Consider the following 24,135-nt stretch of genomic DNA (forward strand, 5'->3'; position numbering starts at 1 on the left):
GGCCTGGACCAAGGGCTGAGTCCCACAAAAACACAGATAAGGTCCAGCAACAACAAATGCCTTCCTCAGTCAATCAAAAGCAGAACAATGGCCACAGAGCACGGGGAGAATGGCTTGTCATCGCACACGACTTCGCCACCACTGTGGCCCACTGCTTACTGTCGTCTGGGGGGCAAGGAATGTCTGGAGCGACTGCCAGCAGCATTCCTTCATGGATTTTCCCCCATTAAGTCGAGGTACTATTTATACATTATTTTTCTCTTTTTCAACTGCCCTGTCGTAACCTTGTGAGGACAGTGCAATAACTGGACCTGCCCGTGTAAGGGGAGGCACGGGAGGGCGTTATTGTTGCATGTGTCTGTCAGGCTATCAGGTTATCTCTTCTCTCCAGGAAATCTCTCAGCAATTTCTTTGTGTCGGTATTCAGGAGCGATCGGGAATGACAATGGGGAAAAAGTGCATGAGATGGTGGACATAAATATTCTTGTTTGCACAGACAGAATCTTAAATTACATGTGTAGTCTGCTGGAAAAAACATTGCATAAATGAAAAGACAGACAATAACATGCTTCGGCATACTGTAATAGAAATAAATACATTGTGTTTGCTTTGTTGAGGAAACAGCATCACAGCTGTGTCTAGAGCTAGTCTATTAATGCTTTACCAGACTGGGTAATAATCTTAGTTTGATTTCAGCAAACTTTAAATACGCTCAGATGAAAGCTTGAGATGATGTTTGGGTGGCTTTGAGTGCCTCTGAACACTGTGTAATTTACAGATGGATGTCATCCAAATAATTATTTCCTGATCTGTTCAATGTCCTACCAATGTGAACAGTTAGTAAAAAGCACTCACATTATCCCATGCTCAGGATAGTGCTAATTTTCCAGGTGGACTGTGAATGGGAAATACATTGGTTCCAGTTGAGAAACTTAATTTATGTGAAGTTGCGTAACAATATTGGGACCGAAAAGGAGCTCTGGACAGAATCATGTTCTTGTTGAGTAGACTGCAGTCAAAAAAGAAAGAACGCAAAAACCCAATCTCTTTACCTTTCCTCAACTGACCATTGAACATGGTGCCAACTGGTCCTTTGAATTTGCCTTGCCTTGATATGTAATGCATCCATTTTTACACTGTCCAATGGAAGAAATTCTGGGCCTAAATCTATCGGCAAGCAGTCATGGGAAACCTATCAAAGCTATTTTATCAGTTATTTATTGCTCTTTGTGGGCATATTGATTTAAGGCGATAACTCAGAGAGCAGAGATGTAATAGGACACATTATAAAGGATGATTCAGAGAGCCTGGAGGCCCATCCTCTCTGTGTACTGTTCTGGTCAGTGAGGTTCTGAGTTGGGTTGGACTGGGCCGGGCCCAGCTCTGGCTCTGTTGTGCTCTGCTTTTTAGCCCTGGTGAGCGATGTAGCAGGAACCAAAGAGAGGTCTCCAGCCTCGGGAGTTCCTGTCTGTGGTCACAGCAGATCACACGGATCATGGTCTGTGGACCGCGGAGCGCCGTATTCTCCTCATCCGCTTCCATTAACCTCTCACTGCTGGCAGCCTCGCCACTGTGGGTTGTCCAGCAGCACACACTATACATTATGCTGGGAGCCTTTCCCAGGCTGCACCCCTGTCATTTATTTTTTATTTATTTTATCTTTTTAATCTTTTGTTTTATGTGTTTTTTCCTCTTCTCATCATCCGTTTGCATGGTGACACAGAGGAGTTATAAATTGTAGGGTGATGAGCGCTCACGTCCAATGTTGGGACGCTCTCATGCTGTTTTTCAGTGGATTTTTTGGAGCTGGGTGAATCTTCTGACCTCTTTTTTTTTTTTTTTTTTTTTTTGGACGCCCTTTTGTCCAGGTGCTGGGTCACTATGACCTGACCAATGGTTTTTCCAGGGTTGATCGGGGGTGGGATTTCCAGGGTGAATCTAATATCCTGTTCGACACAGACCCCGAAAACTCACAAATCAATCAGCTGAGAGACAGAGATGAAGGATTGTCCCATTCAGGAAAGCCGGCTGTCCTTGTTTCGCCCTGCCTGTCCACCAACCATGCTGTGTGAGAAGGGAACCACAGATGGCAATCATCTATAGTTAGGAACACGCACATTGTGTGAGAATGTGTCTGTGTGTCATTGTGTGCCTGTGTGTGTGTGTGTGTACTGTATTTATGTGTGTGTGTGTGTGTGTGTGTGTGTGTGTGTGTGTGTGTGTGTGTGTGTGTGTGTGTGTGTGTGCATGTGTGTGTGTGTGCATGAATGACTGGAGCAGCTCCAGCTGACATCCCTGTCTGAGTTGCTATCTTATCCCGTGTGCTGTGAGGAGGCCTGGCAGAGGAATGCACTGCCCAATTTCTCCTTTTTCTACTTTTCCTCTTCCCTCTGTCTTTTTTCCGCTTTGTTCTCTCCGTCTGTCTTCTCAATGCTATTATCTCTCGCGCTCTCATTGGGCCTCTTTTCCTCTGTCTGTTTCTTTTTCACTGTCACACACATACACACACACACACAAAGGTCCCCTTCTGTCCAATCTCTCCCTCTTTCTCTCCCTCTTTCTCTCTCTCTCTCTCTCTCTCTCTCTCTCTCTCTCTCTCTCTCTCTCTCTCTCTCTCTCTGCCTTGCAGTCCTGTGCTTTAGTTTTCATCATATCCCGCTCTGAACCCTAGTGGGCTGCGTTGCTACGGCCTTAATGACTTTACCTTGAGGCAGAGGGGGCCGGGAATTCAAAGCAGCATTAGTCACGTCACGCAAAGATTCCGCCCGCCCGCCTGTGCTCCATCTGCCTCGCCAGCACCACACTCTCAATAGCCACGTGCTATTATCATGTCCAGAGAGGCCAGCTCACACGACCACGCCATCTACTGTATAGCCACCGGATCTCTGCTTTCCCTGTCGTTGTCGCATCCTGTGTAGATGACGGTTTCCGGGGCCTGATCCGATGGGGATGATGTAACGTCTGCCAGTGATGATGGCTCATCGTGCGTCACATCACACGCCCCGGCCGTAGGAGAGCGATCCTTATCTGTTAGTGTTTGGCTTAATTAGACACAGACCACTGTCGGGAAATCACGAGGAGGAGAGGAGAGGAGTCACACAAACAGTTACCAGTTAGTGTCTCCTCAGGTCACACTGGCACAGATTTCAGTCTCAACAAAAACATTTGTTTTGTTTCGGTTGCATTTTAATCTCCAAACTCTAAACAGCACATTTCATCGACACGTTCTGCACAAACTGAATTTTAGCATAAGCATTTATCCATGACTGAATATCCTTTGCTGTTTTAAAAATTGCTCCCACAACTCCACTATTTCTAGCTACGTGGCTTTTAGACATGAGCCACTGGGGAGCCTGGTACATATGATATGCCCCTGCTCTGTAGTCGCAGCGCAGTTGTGTGCCCCGTCAGTGGTTTTGTAAAGGGGGTTTCTGTGGACTTCAGTGGATGCGCTGACAAGGCCGGCCCTGGTTGAGGAGCGCTACGCTGGGCTGGGCTGCTCCGGGGGACGGATCAAAGGGTGGGGTGAGCAGTAGAACAGCACAGGGGCCTCTGCAGCACCTGCCACTGCCTGCCGGCCAAGCCAAACACATTATTCCACTAGCCACGCCGTTTAATGGCTTCTGTGGGGACTCCACGAGGGGAGCGCGGAGCCATGCGAAAGGCTGCCTTGACTCCTCCACCGCTGAGCAGATGGAGGAGACAGCCCACTCCATTTTCTTACGCACACACAAACGCACACGCACAGATTACACACACAGTCTAGCTTTCTTTCACATACTCTCACTCTCTCTCTCCTGGCTCTCCATCTCCAACACACACACTCACCAACACACACACATGACACATGTCCAGCGTCCACACACATAAGATCTCATATCGCTCATCTCTCACACAACACATTCACATACACCATCAAGTTTTCATTCGTATACGCGCTCACTCTCTCCCACACACACATTTACAAATAACAAAGATGCCAAGTGCACGCACAGACTGAAACACATATACACACAGAGGGACATCAAATCTCCCAGCAGTAGCACATACACTTAGTCACCTGGTCTGAGCCACAGAGGAAACCGGTTCATCGCCCCATTTTGTTACGCCGCACTCAGTCTACAGGAGTGCAGTTATGGTTGGATGGGGATCAATATGAAGCAGAGAACAAATCATCCTAAGAAAAACAGTAAACATCTGTTTTGAGACTTGGCCACCTCTCCTTGGCAGGGCCAGACTTTCTTCAGCGAGGGAGGGTCATTTTCCATGAGAGTAGTAAGTGACAACATCTGCAATTTCTTTTTAAAAGGAAAATAAAAACAAACCTTGACGCAATGTAGGCTCTCTTAAGTGTCTTGCAATATGTATAAACAGAATCAAATATGGGAGGGGGGATGTGGATTTGAGAGTTTCTTTCACTGGCAAGTGAATATCACCAGTCATTTTGACGTTTGTCCGCACTGTATGTTTCAAAACAAGACATTGAGTTATGAGTATGGATCAGAGTCAGCAAAGTGCACAGACATCTCTTCCAGGTGTTCCATGGTCTGTTCTATGTCCAAATAGTATTGATGTTTAAACCATACATCGAAATGTCCAAAATAAGTCAGGATAATCATAACAATCAGTATTTCATAATCAATTGTTTAGGCATCAAGAAACCACCTTCGTGACATATAGGATGCGTTCGTAAATTGCCACTCAGAGCGCTTGGATCACACTTAACCATTCGTAAATTCAGAATTGTTGTGTATTTAATCAGAGCTTCACACTCTCGGAGCATCCAGAGCCTGTCAGATTGAATTTTACGAACGTACCCGAACTTGTCACCTTTGTGACATCAGAACAAACTGCCTTCATGACATCACAGTTATACAACTGGCTGCAAGGCAGTTTCCCATTGATGTGGAAGTACCGTGGATAGCGTGGTGATAGACTTTACAGGGTTAGCCCCTCTGCTCTCTCAATTGCCGGGTCAACCGGGGGGGGTTAAAAGATTTGCTTCCACCAGAACCTGCTACAATCTGACGAACGCATTCGTCTCTCCTGATACCTCTCTTCGGGTGATGGCTTTTCCAGCAGGAAGATGGGAGAGTAGAGTGCTGGGAATTAGTGGCCAAGCAGAAAGCTGTAGAGGAATATTCAGACTAACGTTCCTGTCACCAAGCCTCAGATCACGCCACAGTTACCTTTCATTCGACAAGGTGCTGCATCAGGATCTCTTTGGCTCAACCTGAAGCAGAGAGCAAGACAAAAAAATATTTTAAAAAGAGTTGAAAGTATGCAGTCAGCTGCCAAGGCAGCTTGTTCCCCTCAGCCTGTCCCTGGTGAAGAGGAATGTAGTTAAACCTTTAGGCTATGAGAAAAAGGGACAGTATTTCTTTTTTTGTTGTTGTTCCTGAAAATACCCATGTCCAGACAGTATTGTCATCTGAGCCAGGCCTATGGCTGATTCTTAGACATGGTAGCTGGATGTCCAGAAAAGTGTAGCTGTTGTGGCGGGAACACAGACAGAAAGGGACATTAATCATTACGCCTTTGGCAACACCAGTAAGGATTTGCTGTGCTTGTGGTTGTGCGTGTGCGTGTGTGTGTTTGCGTGTGTGTGTGTGTGTGTGTGTGTGTGTGTGTGTGTGTGTGTGTGTGTGTGTGTGTGTGTGTGTGGGTATGTATGTGTGTGTTTGCATATACATCCCGGCCTTTAAGAAAAAAGCAATTTCCCTTGTAAGCTCCGGAGGGGGAAAAACACTGATAATTTCAACAGATATCTTTGGAGAACTGTGTCTGGATTACAGCACAGACCTGGCAGGCGTAACGCATCAAGCCTCAATATATTGCTGGTGGCCAAGGCAAGAGACCACAGCCATGAGTGTCCATTTCAGATGAAAGGCTCTCACAGACTCTTTCCATCACATTGCTCTGCTGTTAAGTAAGCAGCCTTCCCACCTCTGTGTATTGTGCAGATGTTACCCTGTTGACTGATTTTGCACAGAGGTGACATCCCCATCATCACAAATGATGATTTCCTGTCTCCCAGGGCCTGACTGGCCATCAAGCTGATCTGATCTCTTCCCCTTCTCTACAGTACAGCCAGTTGCATTCCTTGCTGTGGATGATGTATGATGTCTAGTAGCTGTCCAAAGGAAGTGGGAGTCTTGCTGAGCTTTTGACGGAAGTTAGTGAGTTTATAGAGGATGTTGTCTCAGTCATACCAAACCAATGCCCATAATTCTACTGTAACTACACCCATTGGTATAGTATATGCTGCTATGGGTGTCCTTGACAGATCTCAGGTCTTTTTCTTAGTTTTTTTGATGGCCTGCCCTATCCAAGGCATACCATTTACTACTTTGAAAGGATGTCAGGAGAGTGAGTCAGCACAGAGACCTACTGCACTGCAGCTCATCTTTAATCAGTGTCAAACTGGAGATGGTAGACCTCTACTCAGGAGAAGTTTGCTTGCATTTCTCTCTCAGAATTTACTATGGTTTTGAGAAGAACCAGGGCTCAGAAATTACTGTCTATTTCTCAGGAGCAACTTCACTCACTAATGCAAAAATATACTTTCTCTCTCTCTCTGTCTCTATCCATCACTCTCTCACTCTCACTCTTTCCTTTCCACCGCCACCTGCCTGCACCCCCTCAAGCACTAACTCCAGGCAATTAAGAAAATAAACAGCATGTCCTCAAGTCCCAACAGGCCATTAATCCAGTTCCCTATTACAACACACAGCGCTCGCATGGCAATCTGCCCACCCCCAACAATAGGTAACCAGTGGACACTGCAACTATTTGGCCAGCTCAGCGAGAGGGATACATAAATGTGTCAGCTGCAATTTAGCCACATCTACCACCACTATGACATGTTAAGATTCAGCTGTTGAGATTAATTGTGAGCTATGAATACTAGACGGCGGGATAGGGTTTTTTCTTGCATGCAGACATTATTTATCATAAATGAAAGTCAAAGACGGTCATTTCGTATATTACTTTTCACCCCCGTCATTAGGAATGGCAGATGTTGGTTTAAGTGGTAAGAATGTGGAATGCGATAGCAGAATTGGCGTTCCAAGTCCGGATGAAGGGAGTGGTCTGTCTCTAGCTGTGATATAAAAGCCCAAATAAACATTTCTGCATGTCAAACGTGGAAGTGCAGATAGTACATGCCCAGTGATGACATGTTCACTTAGCACAATTTGAGAGAATAAGGGGCGATGGGATTCTTTTATTTTTTATTCCCAAACTTCAGGATTGCGCTGTATCTTTATCTAAAAATTATGTCCAGAGTGTGTATACAGACTCTTAAAAGAACGGCTCTGCAGTCAAGCATTTTATGAAGCTTCTTTAACATGTAGGATGCCTGCGCCAGGGGACCTAGGGTCAAAGGTTAATACCAGTCACCCGTGAGCCTAGGCAGCTTTATTCATCTCACCCCGGAACTTTCGGCTGCACAAACCGTCCCCCAGTCCCAGAGGAAAGTGCCGGAATGTTAACGGCCGTTATCAGGACCCAGTGGCGATTCCATCATGGCTCACCTCAAGAACCAGAGATCAGCGGTTTAGCCAAGCCGTGCACACATCATAAACACCCGCCTCAGTAGCCTCTGTGGGCTACCCTCTCTTTCTCACCTCATGAAGACTTAAAGAAATGGTACGGGGACTTTCAAGTATGGTAGCATGATTTGGGGAGAAAGAAAAATGACAGGACTTGTTCTGCAACATGACTGGAATTATGTGGCCCTGCCAAGCAGTTGTCAGTCTACAGAGGCACGCTCTGATACCTTGGGAAAGAGCAATGGATTTATTGGTTGGCCGCAACAGGGCTGAAATAAAGCCCCCTTAGGATTGGCCAAATCCACTGCAATAAATTCTATTAATTAATAGCCTCAAAACTTCTCATACTTAGGCCTCAAAGGCAGTAAGCAAAATACCACGGCTACCCTTTACTCATATTTGACTGACAGCTTGAAAGAAGAAAAACCAATTAATACCCTATACATGCACAACATTGAGAAAGAGTTACAGCCTGTGAACTTGGTCAAAGAGATTATGTCACAGCTCCCATTTCACTTAAATGCCATACTGCCATGATGTCTTCAAGTAAAAATAATAGTAAAAATGGAATAGAACGTACTAATTAAAGGGGCCGGGATTGCCGTTTGACTGACTTCACTCCCTTGGTACAGAATTAGCCTCGATAAATGTTTACTTTCTGGGCTTAGGCATGTACATAATAGCAAGTTTCTCCACCAAGATATGACTACTTGAATTGTGGCCAAGAATATACCAAGAAAATGGAGTCTAGCTCTACCTAACGTTACACTGAAGAGTGGCCTTGGATGGTAACATGAATTGGGCCTTAATAGAAAGCTTGTTCTCTAGGCTATGGTGCTTAAATTCACATCAAGGTCCATAGTCAAATCATATCCAAAGGAGTCAAGTCAGCTTCTTTTGGGTATGCTTTGGGAAAATATTGATTCCAGACTGTGTGTCTCTCTCAAAAATCTTTGTTTCAAACATTTGGAAACATTCTCTGGCAAGCTCTCAATGAAACTGGAAAATGAATTAAGGCATGTTGATTGAGAAAGGGCTGAGGAAATGCTGCATGGAAGAACATTTTACTAACACAAACTATAATGATTTTAGAATATTTTGAATTTCACAAATAAATGAGAAGACAGACTAGGCCTATTTTACCAGCCAATAGGCTATGGCTACAGTTTCGTGACCATGCACAATATGATATTCAGACAATCATAAACACCTTTGTGACATTGTAGGACAGAGTAGGCTAAATACAATAGCCTAAATAATTAGCCTACAACTTGTGTAGATTACTTCAGTCTTGTCATTCAGGATTTGCAGTAGGCCTACAGTGGTGAAAAAGAGAAATTAGCCTGCTTTATAGATTCCCATGTGAACAGGAAATCAAAAGTTCAGTCATCATTTCCAGAGGAAGCATTCCATTGAACCTGGTTTATTAGCAGTACAATGTAGGGTGGATTCCCATTTCCAGTCAAACGAATTTTTAACAGCTTTTTGATTCAATGGAACTGAAACAATGTTGGGAAAATGCATTACATTGTAGCCTATAACTGCTAACTGTATCTAGTCCACGATTTCATCAAAGTCTACATAACTATACCACCTCCAAGTGAAAATCCCTGCAATGGCATTACTTATTGCTTTTAACATTTATGTGACTTTTGTAGTGTTCACACCATGGATAGGTTTATGTAGGCTATACAATAATGCTAGACTGTATAAAATAGGTCTGTACGTACTCACTTTGGCCTATAGGACACTAACTGGATCTGCTCCTAGTTATTTTAATTCAATAATCAAGCCTTAGGCCTACATCCCCAACCGCCCACTGCGGTCTTCTGGTGAGCGTCTGTTGTGTCGACCAGTCATGAAAACTGGGTCTAATTCCAGACTCTTTTCTTCAGTGGTTCCATGTTGGTGGAATAAATTGCCCAGTGCTCTCCTGTGGTAGTTTTGGGTCGTTTAAGAGGGGTCTAAAGACATTCCTATTCAACATTTACTTAGTTGTTTAAGCGCTTATGTGTTATGGTTTGTATAATGTTGTTTTATTTCAATTGGGCTGTTAATTAATTTGACATTATTGTTTATTATTGATATTCTCCTTAATGTAGGCTAGTCTTAGCATGTCATTGTTTTTATATTATTGATTGAATGGACATTATTGTTTTATTATTGCCTTTCCCCTTTTTTTCCATTACTTTTTATTAGGCTATTGATTGAATTGATATTATTGTGTATTCTAACTATTCTCCTTATTATATTTGACCTACATTCTAATCTGTTCCCTGTTCAATTTTAAATATTATTATGTTGTTTGTATTTATGTGTCGCTTTGGACAAAGGCGTCTGCTAAATCCATAACCATAACCATAACGACTGCCCGTTTGCAGCAGTGCAGCTGCCTGGCTGGTTGAAAGCAAAGATTCTAGAACTGAGCTCTAGAATCTTTGGTTGAAAGTTTTGCAGCACTGGTTGCTAGGGAGCTGCCTTGTGAACCGACCGGATGCTGAATGTTAACTTGCTAGGACTTGTCATAGCGTCTTCCGTGTGCTGTCCGAGTGGCGTATTTTCGTAGATCTCCACACAATGCGAATCGACTGACTGTGTTGAGGCTCCGTTTTTCTAGCCTGTTGATTCCGTATCAATGTAGTTGAACGATTTGGAGATTTACTTCTACCTCCAGGCATCTATCTCATTATAAGCACCGGCGGATCAGCTACATCCAGACACTGGTGGCTCAGACAGACAGGGTGGAATCATGGCCTCCTCATCACTGAAGAGTTCTTTTATTTGTGTTATTTACGCTGCACTGATTTTTGGAAGCATACTTTGTGACTCTGAAGCTGAAGAAGACGAACATGCGAAACATACATACACAGTAGAAATGTTCAACAATGCCATTACTACTGCTCCGCACTTTGTCATGTTCTTCGCTCCATGGTAATATTCCCAACTTTCTTAGTTTGCCACTAGCTAGTAACGATAGTGTTGAACTGCCAGTATATTTCTAATGTTTGCAGGTATAAGTTGGATGGCATATCGGCTTGTGTTGTGCGTGTAGTGGTAACGTCATTCTTATTCAGTGTTAAATCCAACATTTCATAATTCAGTTTTGCTAATTCACGCCTCTTAGTTCGGGGCTAATGTTCTCGCAAAAACCGGGCAACTCGTTTAACATTAGCCATAACCAGGTTAGCTAACTAGCTTGCTAGCTTTGCAACTTACAGTTTGTCTAAGTTAGTTTTACAACGTTTATTCATTGTTTAATTCATTGCATGTTCTTAGATTGGTGACAGCAAAGGTACCAACGCTGACTATATATTTACTGACTTTTGCGTAGTTGCATACTGTAGTGTTAGCATAGCAGGCTAACTTTAAGACATGGAATTTTCAGCAGGATGTGAAGTTGAAGCTTACGTGGCAAGCTTTGACGTAACTACCCAAGCGCCAGAAATTCAATGTTGCCCATTAGGATTTCTCATTGAGAGCCACATGATTGCCATGGCCGCTGTAGGATAAATGTTGTTGGGTTTATTCACTGCTTATGATAACTAACTGAATATTGATAAGCAATATAAAAGTAGCCAATTTCATGACATGATGTTGGATGTAAAGTGTGTAGCTTTAGGCATGACTTTTTGTCCCTACTAGAAATGCCTTCCCTACCTCTTCCTTTAAAATGTGTAATGGCTAAGGGCTATCTGTATTGTGTTCACAGGTGTGGCCACTGCCAAAGGCTTCAGGGCACATGGAACCAGTTGGCAGACAAATACAACAACATGGACTCTCCCCCAGCCTACGTTGTAAAAGTAGACTGCACTAAAGATACCAAATTCTGCTCCAGCAACCACGGTATCCGTGGTTATCCAACGTAAGAAAGCCTTTGTATCATATTATTGATGGCCTAATTGCTTAATAAGCAAGTCACAGCAAATACACATTCACATTTAAGCTACTTAGTTTAGTTCATTTTTGACTATAGCTTTGTTCAAGGTGTAGTATCTTGTCATAAACATAGGTAAACGTTAAAACATTTTGATTTGAAAGCAATGCCCAGAACTATCATTTCAGCTTGTTTGTGGAGGATTGGGCCATATACAGTTCGTTTCAATATCGTTTGTGAAAGTGTTTACCATTCTGGATCGTATTAGTTTGGCAAAAAATGTAATACTAGTGAATTTTTGGGGGCTTTTAGTTTAGAGTACACTATAGGCCCACACAAGGTTAACATCATCTGATGCATGTGAGCTTTTTAATTGGTAACTGCAAAAGGATCCAATGCATCCAAATAGGTCTTTAACATGCCGATCTGTCTAAGTGTTCCCCACCCCTTTTAATCATGACGCTATAATAAGGAGTGAATTATACATTTAAGTGAATATTGGCTGGATACCAGATGCTCATGAGTGTGTGCAATTTCAACACCTGTTTGTTACTGAAACATGAAGGCTGAAACCAAAAGCGAATGCAAATTGGGTTGTGTAACTGTGAGGCAGATTCATGGCAATGAATATTGAGAAGCTCAAATGCATGTGACTTTTTTTTTTAAAACAGTAATATGTGACGTATTCACTAGCCTTGACACATTAGCGGATGAATGCAAAATATAAATGGGCTCTGCTGTGCCTATAACCAGGAAATGTTTAACAAGCAAATACGCTGACTCTAAAAGTTCAGTTGCATGAACCATTTTATATTGTTGACAGAATACCCAAGTTGACTGTATGTTGTAAAAAGACAGCCTGATTCTGACCAAATACAAAACTCATCTGGATAGGCCGAACATTTGTGACATACAGTGATGGCCAATAGTGTTGTCACGATACCAAAATGAATGTTTCGATACCAAGTCAAGAATTGCGATTTCGATACTTCTTCGATACTTTTTAAAAAATGTATTTGATTTGGGGGCCCCATCACCTTGATATCATCATCAGTAATATTGAATATACTGTAGTGTGATCATTCACACCAGTGGCCATCCCAGATTCTGCTTGATTCTCTCCACACAAACACACATGGAAAATGATGGCTTATGTCATATTTCATATATTCTGCATAATTACTAGTAAATATATTTAGCAATTTGAAAACTATTCTAAAACTATAACTATTTTTAAACTATTTTAAACTATAAACACTTAGGCATAACTTTAATGTGGTGTGTAGGTCTAATTGAGTGCACATTGGTGATGTGTGTGTAATTGAGTGCCTGTCACAAGAGAGAGCCTACGTGAGAGTAATTGACCTTGTCTCACGGTTTTAGTCTAGTGAATAAAAGTTGCACATAGCGCATAAGAATATGTGGATGCAATTAATTATGTTTTGTATGTCATTAGATAAAATAAATGTTCAAATGTACAAGTAAATGTACAAGTCGAAGAAAATCTTTCTGGGATCATAGAAGAGATAAGTGTCCTGCAATGTTCATTAATGATTTTAGCGAGCAATAACTGTCAAACGTGACCTGAGCTAGCGGGATAGTTAGCAAGGATCTCTCTTCAGATGTAAAAGTTTGCCATGGTTGCTTAGCCTATTTCTAAATTACAATAAACCCAAATAGTAGGCCCATAGACTGTATGAGTAGGCCTAAATGACCAAAATCCCACAGCCTAGGTAGGTTAGCAACACAAACTTGTGAGATGCAAGTGAGCAAATCAACTTGATATTAGCCTATTATGATGTGTTACCATAGCATCACTTGAACTAGAAGCCATGTCTCGCTGTTTAGCACGACAGCTGCGCTTACGTGTGTGTGAGGAGAAAAGACGCACAGCCACAGGTTAGGGGAGGAGGCGCTAGAAGCATGCCTTGTGCACACGCATGTTACTTCAAAAGAACACGGTCATTCTCAAAAGTATCGATACTAATAAAATTAGGCATCGTGACATTTTTAATTTCAGGGTAGTGCGATACTTTTGTAGTATCGGTGCACCGTGCAACACTAATGGCCAAAAGTGTTGGCACCCATGCTAAAGTTGACTGAAAAGAGGAATATAAAATCATCTTTTGGAAATTGATCTTAATGCCTTAAGTGAAAAATGAGGAATTATCTAACCTTTAAGGACACCAATTTTCTTAGTGAATGAATAATGTATCATAAATAAATAAATGTTCTTCCTTAAAATACAGGGGTCATAAGTATTGCCACCCCTATGTTAAATTCCCATAGAGACAGGCAGATTTTTAGCCCCACATCATCACATACCCTTCACCATACCTAGAGATTGGCATGGTGTTATTTCAGCTCAATGCAAATCAAACCAGCTAATAGGCTAACTGAAATAACACCATGCCAATCTCTAGGTATGGTGAAGGGTATGTGATGATGTGGGGCTATTTTAATTCCAAAGGCCAAGGTAACTTGATCAGGATGCACAGTATTCTGGATCCATGAAATAACTGGCCTTTAAAAATAAAAATCTGCCTGTCTCTATGGGAATTTAACATAGGGGTGGCAATACTTATGACCCCTGTATTTTAAGGAAGAACATTTACCGGTATTTATTTATGATGCATTATTCATTCACTAAGAAAATTGGTGTCCTTAAAGGTTAGATATTTCCTCATTTTTCACTTAAGGCATTAAGATCAATTTCCAAAAGATGATTTTATATTCCTCTTTTCAGTCAACTTTAGCATGGGTGCCAACACTTTTGGCCTCACTGTAAGCTTATTATTCTTTTCGCAGACACTTTCATGGAAACATATTCATGTTTGAGTGTTTGCTCCCTGGAATTAAGACAGACAGTTTTGGCAAAAAACAGAAGTTATTTTATTCCATGCTTAAGTAAATTGTAGCTAGATCACCAGCAACTGTATTTTAAACTAGGGTGCAATTGCAATTTACATAGTGAAGTAACCTAGTTATAAAGGGATAGGAAAAAAATACTTAGACCTACAAAGCTTACACAGCTGAGAGTGGTATCTATAAAAGTATACTTTGGAGACCCTGATGCGCATGGCTGTAGAACCATAAGGGAGTGGGCTAGTCATTGCTATATTTTAGGACACTGCTGCTTTAAGCACAAATCTACAAGTATGATGAAAACCAATTAACACAACTATAAACACCATGGTCGTGCAATACGGAGGTCTGCAAAGGTCTATAAGTCTGTAATGTCAGATGTCAGTCGGCCTAGATCTGCACAGCTAAACAAGGAACTGTGTGAATTATTCCTTCTCAGTGTACATAATGTTATGCTATATGTTATTTTGAAACGCCATTGGAAAAAAACATTCTCTTTTAATTGTAGCCTGAAGCTGTTCAAGCCTGAGCAAGATGCAGTGAAGTATCAGGGGTCGAGGGACCTGGAGTCACTGGAGTCCTGGATGCTGAAAACACTGGAGGAAGAACCTGCTGTAAGACTAAACAAGAGCTGTTCAAACCAACCAGGAATCAAGTGCTCAAATGTCTATGGCATGTTTTGTTGGTAATCCTTAGTGGAACAGAAAAGGCTGTTAAAATGTCCCCTCGTCCTCTCACATACTTGGACTTCTAGCAGCAATTAACTGAGGATTGCAAAACCAGTTTATAAACATTACCGATTCAGTTTGTAAACATTACACCATAAGATGCTGGTTTGCACATGTATCATTTGCATAGCCCAAGCACAATATTTATCATGTCATGTTCACCTTATGTTTGTCAGTGTCCACAGTTGAGGTTGAGTTGTCTAGACCGCAAATTGCTAATGATGGCAGCCATTAGTCTAGACTGTAAATTAGCTAATGACTTGTATGTGTGTCTGTGTGTGTGTGTGTGTGTGTGTGTGTGTGTGTGTGTGTGTGTGTGTGTGTGTGTGTGTGTGTGTAGGAGCCAGAGAGCGAACCTGAGCCTCCTAAGGTCCCAGAGCCAAAGCAGGGCCTGTATGACCTCACAGCCTCCAACTTCAAGGCCCACATTTCCAAAGGTACACATCAAATGGCAACACTGAGACATGTCCTCGTATTGCATAAATCATTACCTGTGTAATGACACAATGGCGTTAATAGCAGTGGAACAACATCTGCTTGTTTGTTATTGGTTATTTGTATACTCAAAGTTGGCAGGTTGGGTAAGAGGAAAAAAAACTTAACATCATCCTAACAGCCTTAATGGCCAATGGAGTGTTGCGTTTGTCAGCACGAAGGGCACTGGTACAAAAATGGAGTATGGCGTTCTTGGGTCCATTTCATTGCTCACTGGCACACAACTAGGTATATGTGGGCAGGGAGTGAAATTATGGACATGATAATTGTTTCATAGAAATTACAGCCTCTCCCAGCCTTGGGCGCTTTTGATCCGCCATGTTTGGGTTTTATAAGCAAAATAAACGATTCCTGTTTGGGGGACAGGCAGGATATGACGGTGTGGCTTTTAAGAGAAATGTTTATAGGTTCCACCTTTTCAAGCATTGCCACTGGCACGGGTCTGTGGTTGCATAAGCGTTTAAGCTCTATTTAAGTTGGGCCCGCTAAAGTCTGGTCATGCATGGACCGAAGAGTTTTATGCAGCTCATGCAAGTCTGCAGTCAACTTATGTCACCTTGTTTTTATATTGCGCTGTACAGTTTCAAGCACTGGGTGTTGAAACTGTGCCAAATACAATTTAGTTCTTAGTCCAACTAGCTTTACTTAACTTATAAGTAAAGTTATAAGTAGGTTAATATATCTAGTTATTATACAGCCCTTCATAATAGTGCAGAAAGTGAACATGAACTGGCCTTCCCAACGTTCGGAGGTCCAAAAGATTTGTATAATGACCGTCAAAAAAATAATGACTGCTGTCAATGTCAACTGGCTGTGTGTGCGTCTGATTCACGTCTTTCATATCATTCCGTTCACTTATTGAAATGGAACTTTATTGAAAGTGAAAGTCAGCAAGTAATACGTTGCTATGCAACACCTGCAACTTTCAAGTTCTATTTGTGTGCCAAACTATTGCCACATAGTAAGCCACAAAACTAATAAAATGATTGAAACACTCACATTGTATGAAGTTTCTTTTCTTGTTTTGGCAAGTAGCCGTATACTAAGCGGGATAATGTATTGTCTGCCGGTCATTATCAGAAAAATTAGGCGCTGTGTCCACCAATCGTGGTTTTTGCACTGACCGCGCCCTCATTTTCAGAGCGCTTTGTCAAGTGTTTATTGTTGCTAGGTTACGAAGTTTTGATTGGTCGTTGAGAGAGAAGTGGTATTGACGAGGCCAGCGCTGTTCTAAAAGTTGAACAGATTTCAACTTTCAGCGCTGCGGAAAAATGCGTCTTTTTACTGCCAAGGGACCTGAGTGCTGTGAATGCTGAACTTCATAGGATTTGAATAAAAAAAATAGCCGCCGACGGCGCAAAAAACCCGATGGAACTGGTGGACACAGGCCCTTATGGTGCTGCACAGACTGCAGATTACAAAATCTGCATCATCCCCACCATTCAAAGACCGTGATCATAGAAGTATACTTTTGGTTTAAAGTATTATTTTTTTTAATGGAACCTTTGTAGTCTTCTGTGAAGGATGTTCTTTGTATAATAAGAATGGTTTCTCTCTTTCACGCCTTGTTTCCCTCCCCAGGTGCCCACTTCATCAAGTTCTTTGCCCCCTGGTGCGGCCATTGTAAAGCCTTGGCACCTACCTGGGAACAGCTGGGCTCCACATTTGAGCATTCAGACAACGTCAAGATTGGCAAGGTGTGTGAAACACACACACACACACACACACACACACACAGTATTTGCATGGCCAACTGTCCTCCCTGTGCTTATGTACACATGATAATGAGCAGGATGTTCAAGTGAATGTGTCCTTCTGTGATCCGTATTCTGTATACATCTACTGTACCTACCTGAAGAACAGGCCAGACAAGCAAGCCGCAAGCTGACAACTCTGCAACATCATGATATGACACAAGCACATAGTGGCAGCGAGTGTAGGAAATGTAAGAGAGCTTCAACACACTATGAAGGCTTTTTGTGCAGCCCCTTGTCTGAACCACACCACAGACACACACGTGCACACACCTGAGTTCCACTGGCATTACAGTCCAGGCCGTGTTCTCGAGAGTCGTTGTGCTATTTGCGGTGTGACTGAATTGAAGGTCAGTCTGGTTTCAAAAGGAGCGTTTGTGTGGTGTTTCGGCCGTAATTACGCCATTTAAATCTTATTGCCCAGAACGCCGCTGAGTAACCAGCCTGCATCATCCCATCCCATAATGACGTGTTGGTTTACTTGGCAACAGGTGGACTGCACCCAGCACTACGAGGTCTGCTCGGACAACCAGGTGCGCGGCTACCCCACCCTCCTGTTCTTCAAGGACGGCGAGAAGGTAAGCAGCATGGGCCGTTAAAGGAGGTGAAGAAAGAAAGGAGGAGGATAAGGAAGGAAAGGGGGCCTTGTAGCCAGGCCTGTTCTTTTTATGAGTTGTTTTCTGTTGATGTTGGGGCTGAATGCTGGTCTGTACAGAATGTTAGTCAGCACCAGTGTGGTATGACCCAGAAAGAGATGGGGGGGAGGGGAAAGAGTGTTGTTGCTGAGGTGTGTTGTTGGGCTTGAAGGCGGACCAGTACCGCGGCAAGCGTGATCTGGACTCGCTGAAGGAGTTTGTGGATGGCCACGTAAAAGCCGCAGCGGAGCCCGATGAGGAGGATGTCAAGGCCAACGAGGTGCCAGTGCCCAGTGCAGAGCCTGAAAAAGAGGAGGTATGAACATGCGCGCGCACACACTCGCAGAGATACAAAGATAGACACGCACACATACATACATACATACATACATACATACATACATACATACATACATACATACATACATACATACACACACACACACACACACACACACACTTACATACACGTACAGATACATTTACATACACATGCATACTTTACGTATGCACCCACTCATACATACACATACATACATACATACTGTACACACACTTATACATACACACCTATACATACACATATGTACTGTACACATGCACACACACACATACAGACATACACTCAAATGCAAAGACTTACAGTGGTCCCGTGTGTGTGACCATGGAGATGCACTAATGAACCCTGACCAATAGTGTGTCTAACTCCATATGCTGTTATTCCTAAGATGCCACACCACAAACTCTCAATGGCCTGTTTCGCTTAAAAAAATGAAAACAAAATAAAAACAAATCAGTGAGGAAGGAAGCGAGAGGGTCTGTTGTGGTAAGAAGTCTGAGTGCTAAAGCTGATGTTGCCAATGTATTCCGTGTGTCTGTGTATGTTTGTCCACACGCACATGCATTTGTGTGTTTGTGTATGTTTGTCCACACATGTTTGTGTGTGTATATATATGTGTGTGTGTGTGTGTGTGTGTGTGTGTGTGTGTGTGTGTGGGTGGCTAGATCCTCTCCATCCTGTAAAAACCTCTACAGAAGCAGAGCGAGTGAATGAGCTCTTGGGCAGATGTCAGAGTCTCATTCTGAGATTGCCATCAGCCTGCAGGCTGCAGTACAACTCCTCAAGTCTCGCTCTCTCTCTTTCTCTCGTCTGTACCAGCACTAAGTCAAGTAGCAATTATGGGCAGGCCAGCTATTTCCTTCTGCTGATGTGAATACGCTCAAGATGCTTTTGGGTTGACTGCTGACGTAATGGCGTCTGGCCTTAACCCTTTGTGAAGCTGTGGTGTTTCATTAAGCACGGTGGCTGGGGATGTTGGGCTTGGCCTGGAAGCCGGGGGAAACCCCACCAGCTCTGCCCTCCAGGGAAACTTTGCCTGAGAGAGGGTGTGCGCTGCAAAAAAACAGAGTTTGGGGTGTATATAGAATGCGTGCCATGTCAGGCGAAAACCAAAAGCACTTGGGTCACATAAACAGGGCATGAGACTTTTGTTTTTATTAGTAAAAGTATGAGCTACAGGATATGTGTATATGTTGTGCCTGTGTGCGTTGGTCTTGGTTTGTTGGCATGTTAAATGACTTATTCTTCCTTATGTCTTCCCCAGTCCAAGGTGGTGATCCTCTCTGAAAGCAACTTTGATGAGATTGTGGGTAAAGGCCTTACCTTCATCAAGTTTTATGCCCCATGGTAAGTACATCATCCTCATGCTTGTGGTACATTTATGAGCTCTGGGACGTTTCTGGCATTCCTGAGTGAATCCTCAGACATAACTGGGTTTGTGCTCATCATCACGTGTCCGCACTGACCCCTGTGTTTATCTTAACTCCTGAGTCGTCTCTTCGGCCTAATATCAAACAATGCAGTAGCCATAACAAGCCCTGACCTGTCTGTAACTGCATGAAGCCCTTATAGGGCACCAGGCCTTTAGTCCACTTCTCTAACTGTGTGCTCCTGTTGGCCGTATGGGTTCAGCCCCACATTCACAACTGCTCACAGGAAGCATCCATTTGGTTATCAGTGTGTGCGATCGTCTCCTGCCTTTTCCTCTCCCCCTGGTAGATGACTCCTTACACACACACACACACAGTAACACACAGTAACACACACACAGTAACACACACACACACACACACACACAGTAACACACACACACAGTAACACACACACACAGTAACACACACACACAGTAACACACACACACAGTAACACACACACACAGTAACACACACACACAGTAACACACACACACACACACACACACACACACACACACACACACACACACACACACACACACACACAGTAACACACACACAGTAACACACACACACAGTAACTGAGTTGTGCACGCTCTGTAGGTGTGGCCACTGTAAGAACCTGGCCCCAGCATGGGACGACCTGTCCAAGAAGGACTTCCCTGGCCTCATGGACGTGAAGATCGGCAAGGTGGACTGCACAGTGGAGAGGACACTCTGCAATCGCTACTCTGTGAGTACTCTTCTCGGATGCTCGTGGTACAACAGATGTACATTTTAGCTGCCATGGACGAGAGTCCTATAATATCTAGTCTGCTACCCAGGGTATACCCACCTGCAGCATGTAGCTGTAACCCTTACTGTTGCTGAGGTGGTCACCATGGCTGATTATGCCATGGCAACAGGAATGTTTGCAACGTTCTACATCTGTCCCTGCAAGGAAATCCATACATCTAAATATTCATCTTCATTGTTCACTAGCTCAGGTCTGAAGTAAGTAGCACTTCACTGTGATTGCTAATCCCATTGGCAGCTGCTCGGTAGCCATGTTCCAGTTCCCCTTCCTTCCTGTCTTGTCCATAACATACACACATGGCTACCAGGGAGACAATTCCCAACAGCTTGTTTGGCTGAGGGTCTGCATGGATAGCACCCAGGTCTCCTCTGACTGGCTATGATTCGGTGCTGGAACAAGCCTATAATCTGGCACTAGATCAGCATGACCCAGAAACAAGTGCTGTCATAAGGCCAGGAATGCAAGTGTCAGGTGTTCAGCAGTGGCCTTTGAGATTCTTACTGGGATGGTTTTGCAATAAAATGCTGTGTCTTCTTATCAGCAGTGGAATGCTCTACCTGCCTTTCTTTCCCTCACTCTCTTTCTGTCTTCCTTTCATTTTCTCTCTTTTCTCTCTTTCCCTCACTCTCATTCTGTCTTGTTTCCCACGGTCATTCGTTGTGCCCTGTAATCTTTTGAAGCCAGGTGAGAAAGTCACAGGGCTGCACCCTGGTATAGCAAAGTTCACAGCTAGCATTCTATTGTCCAAAAGCCCTGAGTGAGGAAGAGGAGGCACAGGACGGGATATACTTTGAGTTCCCACTTTGTTTCATCCCATGGGAAGGTTTGAGGTCTTTGTAGTCGTAGAAGTAACAAGTACAGAGGTGCTCACTATGTACCTCTGTACTTGTTACTTGCACGACTACAGATATATATTATGTGTGTTGGAAAGGAGAATGTGTAACATTTTAGAACCCCTTTTGAGTGTACTGCTACCCTATAATGTGAGAGTGATAGAATGTTCTGTATGGACCGAGTGACCTTTGACATCCCCAACAGGTGCGCGGCTACCCCACGCTGCTGATGTTCCGTGCTGGGCAGCAGGGGGAGGAGCATAATGGTGGGAGGGACCTGGAGTCACTTCACAGCTTTGTGATGAAGCAGGCCAGGGATGAGCTGTGAGTGACGTCATCAAACAGCGCCAGTCTACTTGCTCATCTCTGCACAAATCCCCCCCCCCTCCTTCCATACACACACATACATTCACATACTCACAAAGGCTAGCTTCTCTTTTCTAAAGCTGCTCCCCCACTTGTAGGAGTAGCTAAATCAATGGACTGCTTTTTCTACCCCATTACCATGTCAAAGCCTTTTGGGGTTTACTCTATTTGTTAGTTTATTCAATGAAATGTGAATGTATTGATTTCATTACAACTCGATCCCAATGTTGGAGCGTTGAAGTTGATTGTGTAATGAAATTACACACGCGATAGACAACCACTCTGCCAGCAGACACACATGATCTTTCTCCTATATATTTTCTTTGTACTTTTTTTTTTTTTTTTTTAAACAATGATGAACTGTGGATGGCAGTCTTTAGTGCCTTCCTTAAAGAATATTCTTCACAGGCAGACTTGTGTCTGATTCACCCTGGGGTCATCAATGAAAGACCTTGTGGATGTTTGTTCTTTTTAAAAATCAATAACCAAGCATCCAAAGTTACTGTAATGGGAGAGAGTCTAGTGGTCTCTGCTGAGGTTAAGTATCAATGGTACGCTCATCTACGCCAGTCACGGCCTCACTAACTCAAACGACACTCTCAGGGAAAGACCCCCGCTCTTAGCTCCTGAGTCTACTGCACTCTCCCAGCTGTCAGGTCCTGTCTCAGTCATGTGTTGCTTCATCAACTGCTTTTGTATGTTTTCTTTTTTTCCTATGAAGTGAATTACTTGTGTCCAGATATGAAATGTACTTTAATTTGTTTAGTCCTCTGTAATGTCACAGCTTTTTGTTGTTATTGTTTGGGAAGGGAAGGGAACACAACTCTGATCTGCTGAGTGTTAGCTTATACTGTGATGGAATGAGTGAGAAGATCACGCATGTCATGCATGTCCTTTCTGTAGGTTGCATCTGTGTGGACAGTTAAGTTTTTTTCCATTCATTTTTTTGTGTCCTCACAAACCTCATATACACAGTGTATGTGTGTGTTGCATACTGGTTTTGTATGAGTCATGGGGCGCCATAGCAGAGCCGTGTATGTCAGGATGACCAGATGCATTAGTGCACCACCCGAGTCTGAACAACCTCACCCTTTTGTTTCTGCACATTCGGATGCAGTGCAAAAACACAACAATTTGTGAAAAGGATGACCTTTTTGAAGTTCTACAAAATACTGTAATATGTACCTCAGGATACGTTTTCTAAACTGTACAGAGACATAGAAACAAATTGAAGAATGGTTGCTCTGGTGGGAGATTAAAGCCAGTGAATCTCCGCACATAAGTTTCTCTGAAAGGACCCATTCTTCTGTGCTCACCCAACTGCTTTTCATTGCCGATCTTCACAGTTGAACGTGTGTGTATACAGCTAATTTTGACCAGAACTGTTTTGTTACATGAGGGTGAGGAAGAATGAGACCGGAGTAAAGACTGCACTTGTTTACAACATGTGTGGTCCTATCTCATCTTTGCCATTAAGTGCAGCAGAGTTGCAAACTTCTCAGACTATTATTATTATTTTTTTTGTTTGTTTGTTTGTTGTAATTTGCTGCACTTAGAGAGAGTTGAATACTCAACATGCAAAGAGAATGAGGGGAATTTGAAAGCATGAAGAGGAGAAGCCACTCACTCAAAGTAAAAGTCTTTATGGATAGCACATGTTGTAGTCAGACTCCAGTGACAGAAAAAGCAGTATTTTCTCCTCGCAAGTGGGATGTACATGAACTGCCCATGATTTTTTTTTTTTTTTTTTTAAAAAAAAAATAAAGAAAACTGATGGAAAGTTGTAACGAGAACATTTCATAATAAAAAAAAAAAAAGTCTTTTTTCCAAAAATAGCTGTCTCTGTTTTGTCTTTTCTCCATGAGATGGCATTTGATGTGGTTTTTCTTCTTCTTATAAGAGGTGCAATAAATAAGCTGAAAAATGTACAAGTATTTACAAACAAACGTCTGGACATGATTGAGAGACGTAAACAGCAGCTTGCGGGAGGTATATTTCATAACTGTGGTTAAGAGGCCAAAAGAGGGAGATTTAGCGCCACTTGTAACTCTTCAGTAGAGTCCTCAGCTTGTTTTTTTTTTTTTTTTTTGGTGGGGGGTTAGGCTGTGTACCTTAAAACAATACTCTCAACAAGGGGAAATTGCAGTTTTGGTCAATTGGTGCATTTAACATTGATTGTTACAACAAAATTAGACAGTAAGTCTGAAAATGGTAGGGTACGCACACAGCTTTTTCAACCTTTCATAATAATCAAGTTTGGTTTGTAATGCATGTTTTATATCTAAACTAAAGGATTAAATTAGGCCAGGTGTGTGATGGGAAATTGAGTTCTATATGCACTGTGTCAGGGAAGGCTGAAACAAAATGGTTTTCTCTTCAGCACTTTGGAAGAGTTGTTCAGTTCACTTCAGTTCCGTCGAAGCTTGAAACCACTTGAGCCAACTCCGTGTAAGTAAACCACAGGTAGGGTAAGGCAAATAT

General features: G+C 42.9%; 1 protein-coding gene across 1 annotated transcript; it reads left to right on the forward strand.

Annotated features, from left to right (window-relative positions):
• The first annotated feature begins 10,044 nt into the window (after positions 1–10,044).
• txndc5 (thioredoxin domain containing 5) lies at positions 10,045–23,487 on the forward strand. Its single transcript, XM_048266783.1, has 10 exons — positions 10,045–10,484; positions 11,263–11,415; positions 14,801–14,906; positions 15,361–15,457; positions 17,097–17,212; positions 17,761–17,847; positions 18,077–18,220; positions 19,509–19,591; positions 20,263–20,392; positions 21,494–23,487. The coding sequence occupies exons 1-10, from the start codon at positions 10,303–10,305 to the stop codon at positions 21,614–21,616; spliced, it is 1,221 nt and encodes a 406-aa protein (XP_048122740.1). The 5' UTR covers positions 10,045–10,302; the 3' UTR covers positions 21,617–23,487.
• The last annotated feature ends 648 nt before the right edge of the window (positions 23,488–24,135 follow it).

The sequence above is a fragment of the Alosa alosa genome, chromosome 16 (genome assembly GCF_017589495.1).
Source record: "Alosa alosa isolate M-15738 ecotype Scorff River chromosome 16, AALO_Geno_1.1, whole genome shotgun sequence".
NCBI classification, from domain to species: Eukaryota; Metazoa; Chordata; class Actinopteri; order Clupeiformes; family Clupeidae; genus Alosa; species Alosa alosa.

Excerpts from the sequence above, each read along its gene's own strand:
- txndc5 (XM_048266783.1), top strand. The coding sequence starts at position 10,303 with ATGGCCTCCTCATCACTGAAGAGTTCTTTTATTTGTGTTATTTACGCT. Across the intron at positions 14,907-15,360 it reads CACTGGAGGAAGAACCTGCT|GAGCCAGAGAGCGAACCTGA; the intron begins GTAAGACTAAAC and ends GTGTGTGTGTAG. Across the intron at positions 20,393-21,493 it reads CACTCTGCAATCGCTACTCT|GTGCGCGGCTACCCCACGCT; the intron begins GTGAGTACTCTT and ends CATCCCCAACAG.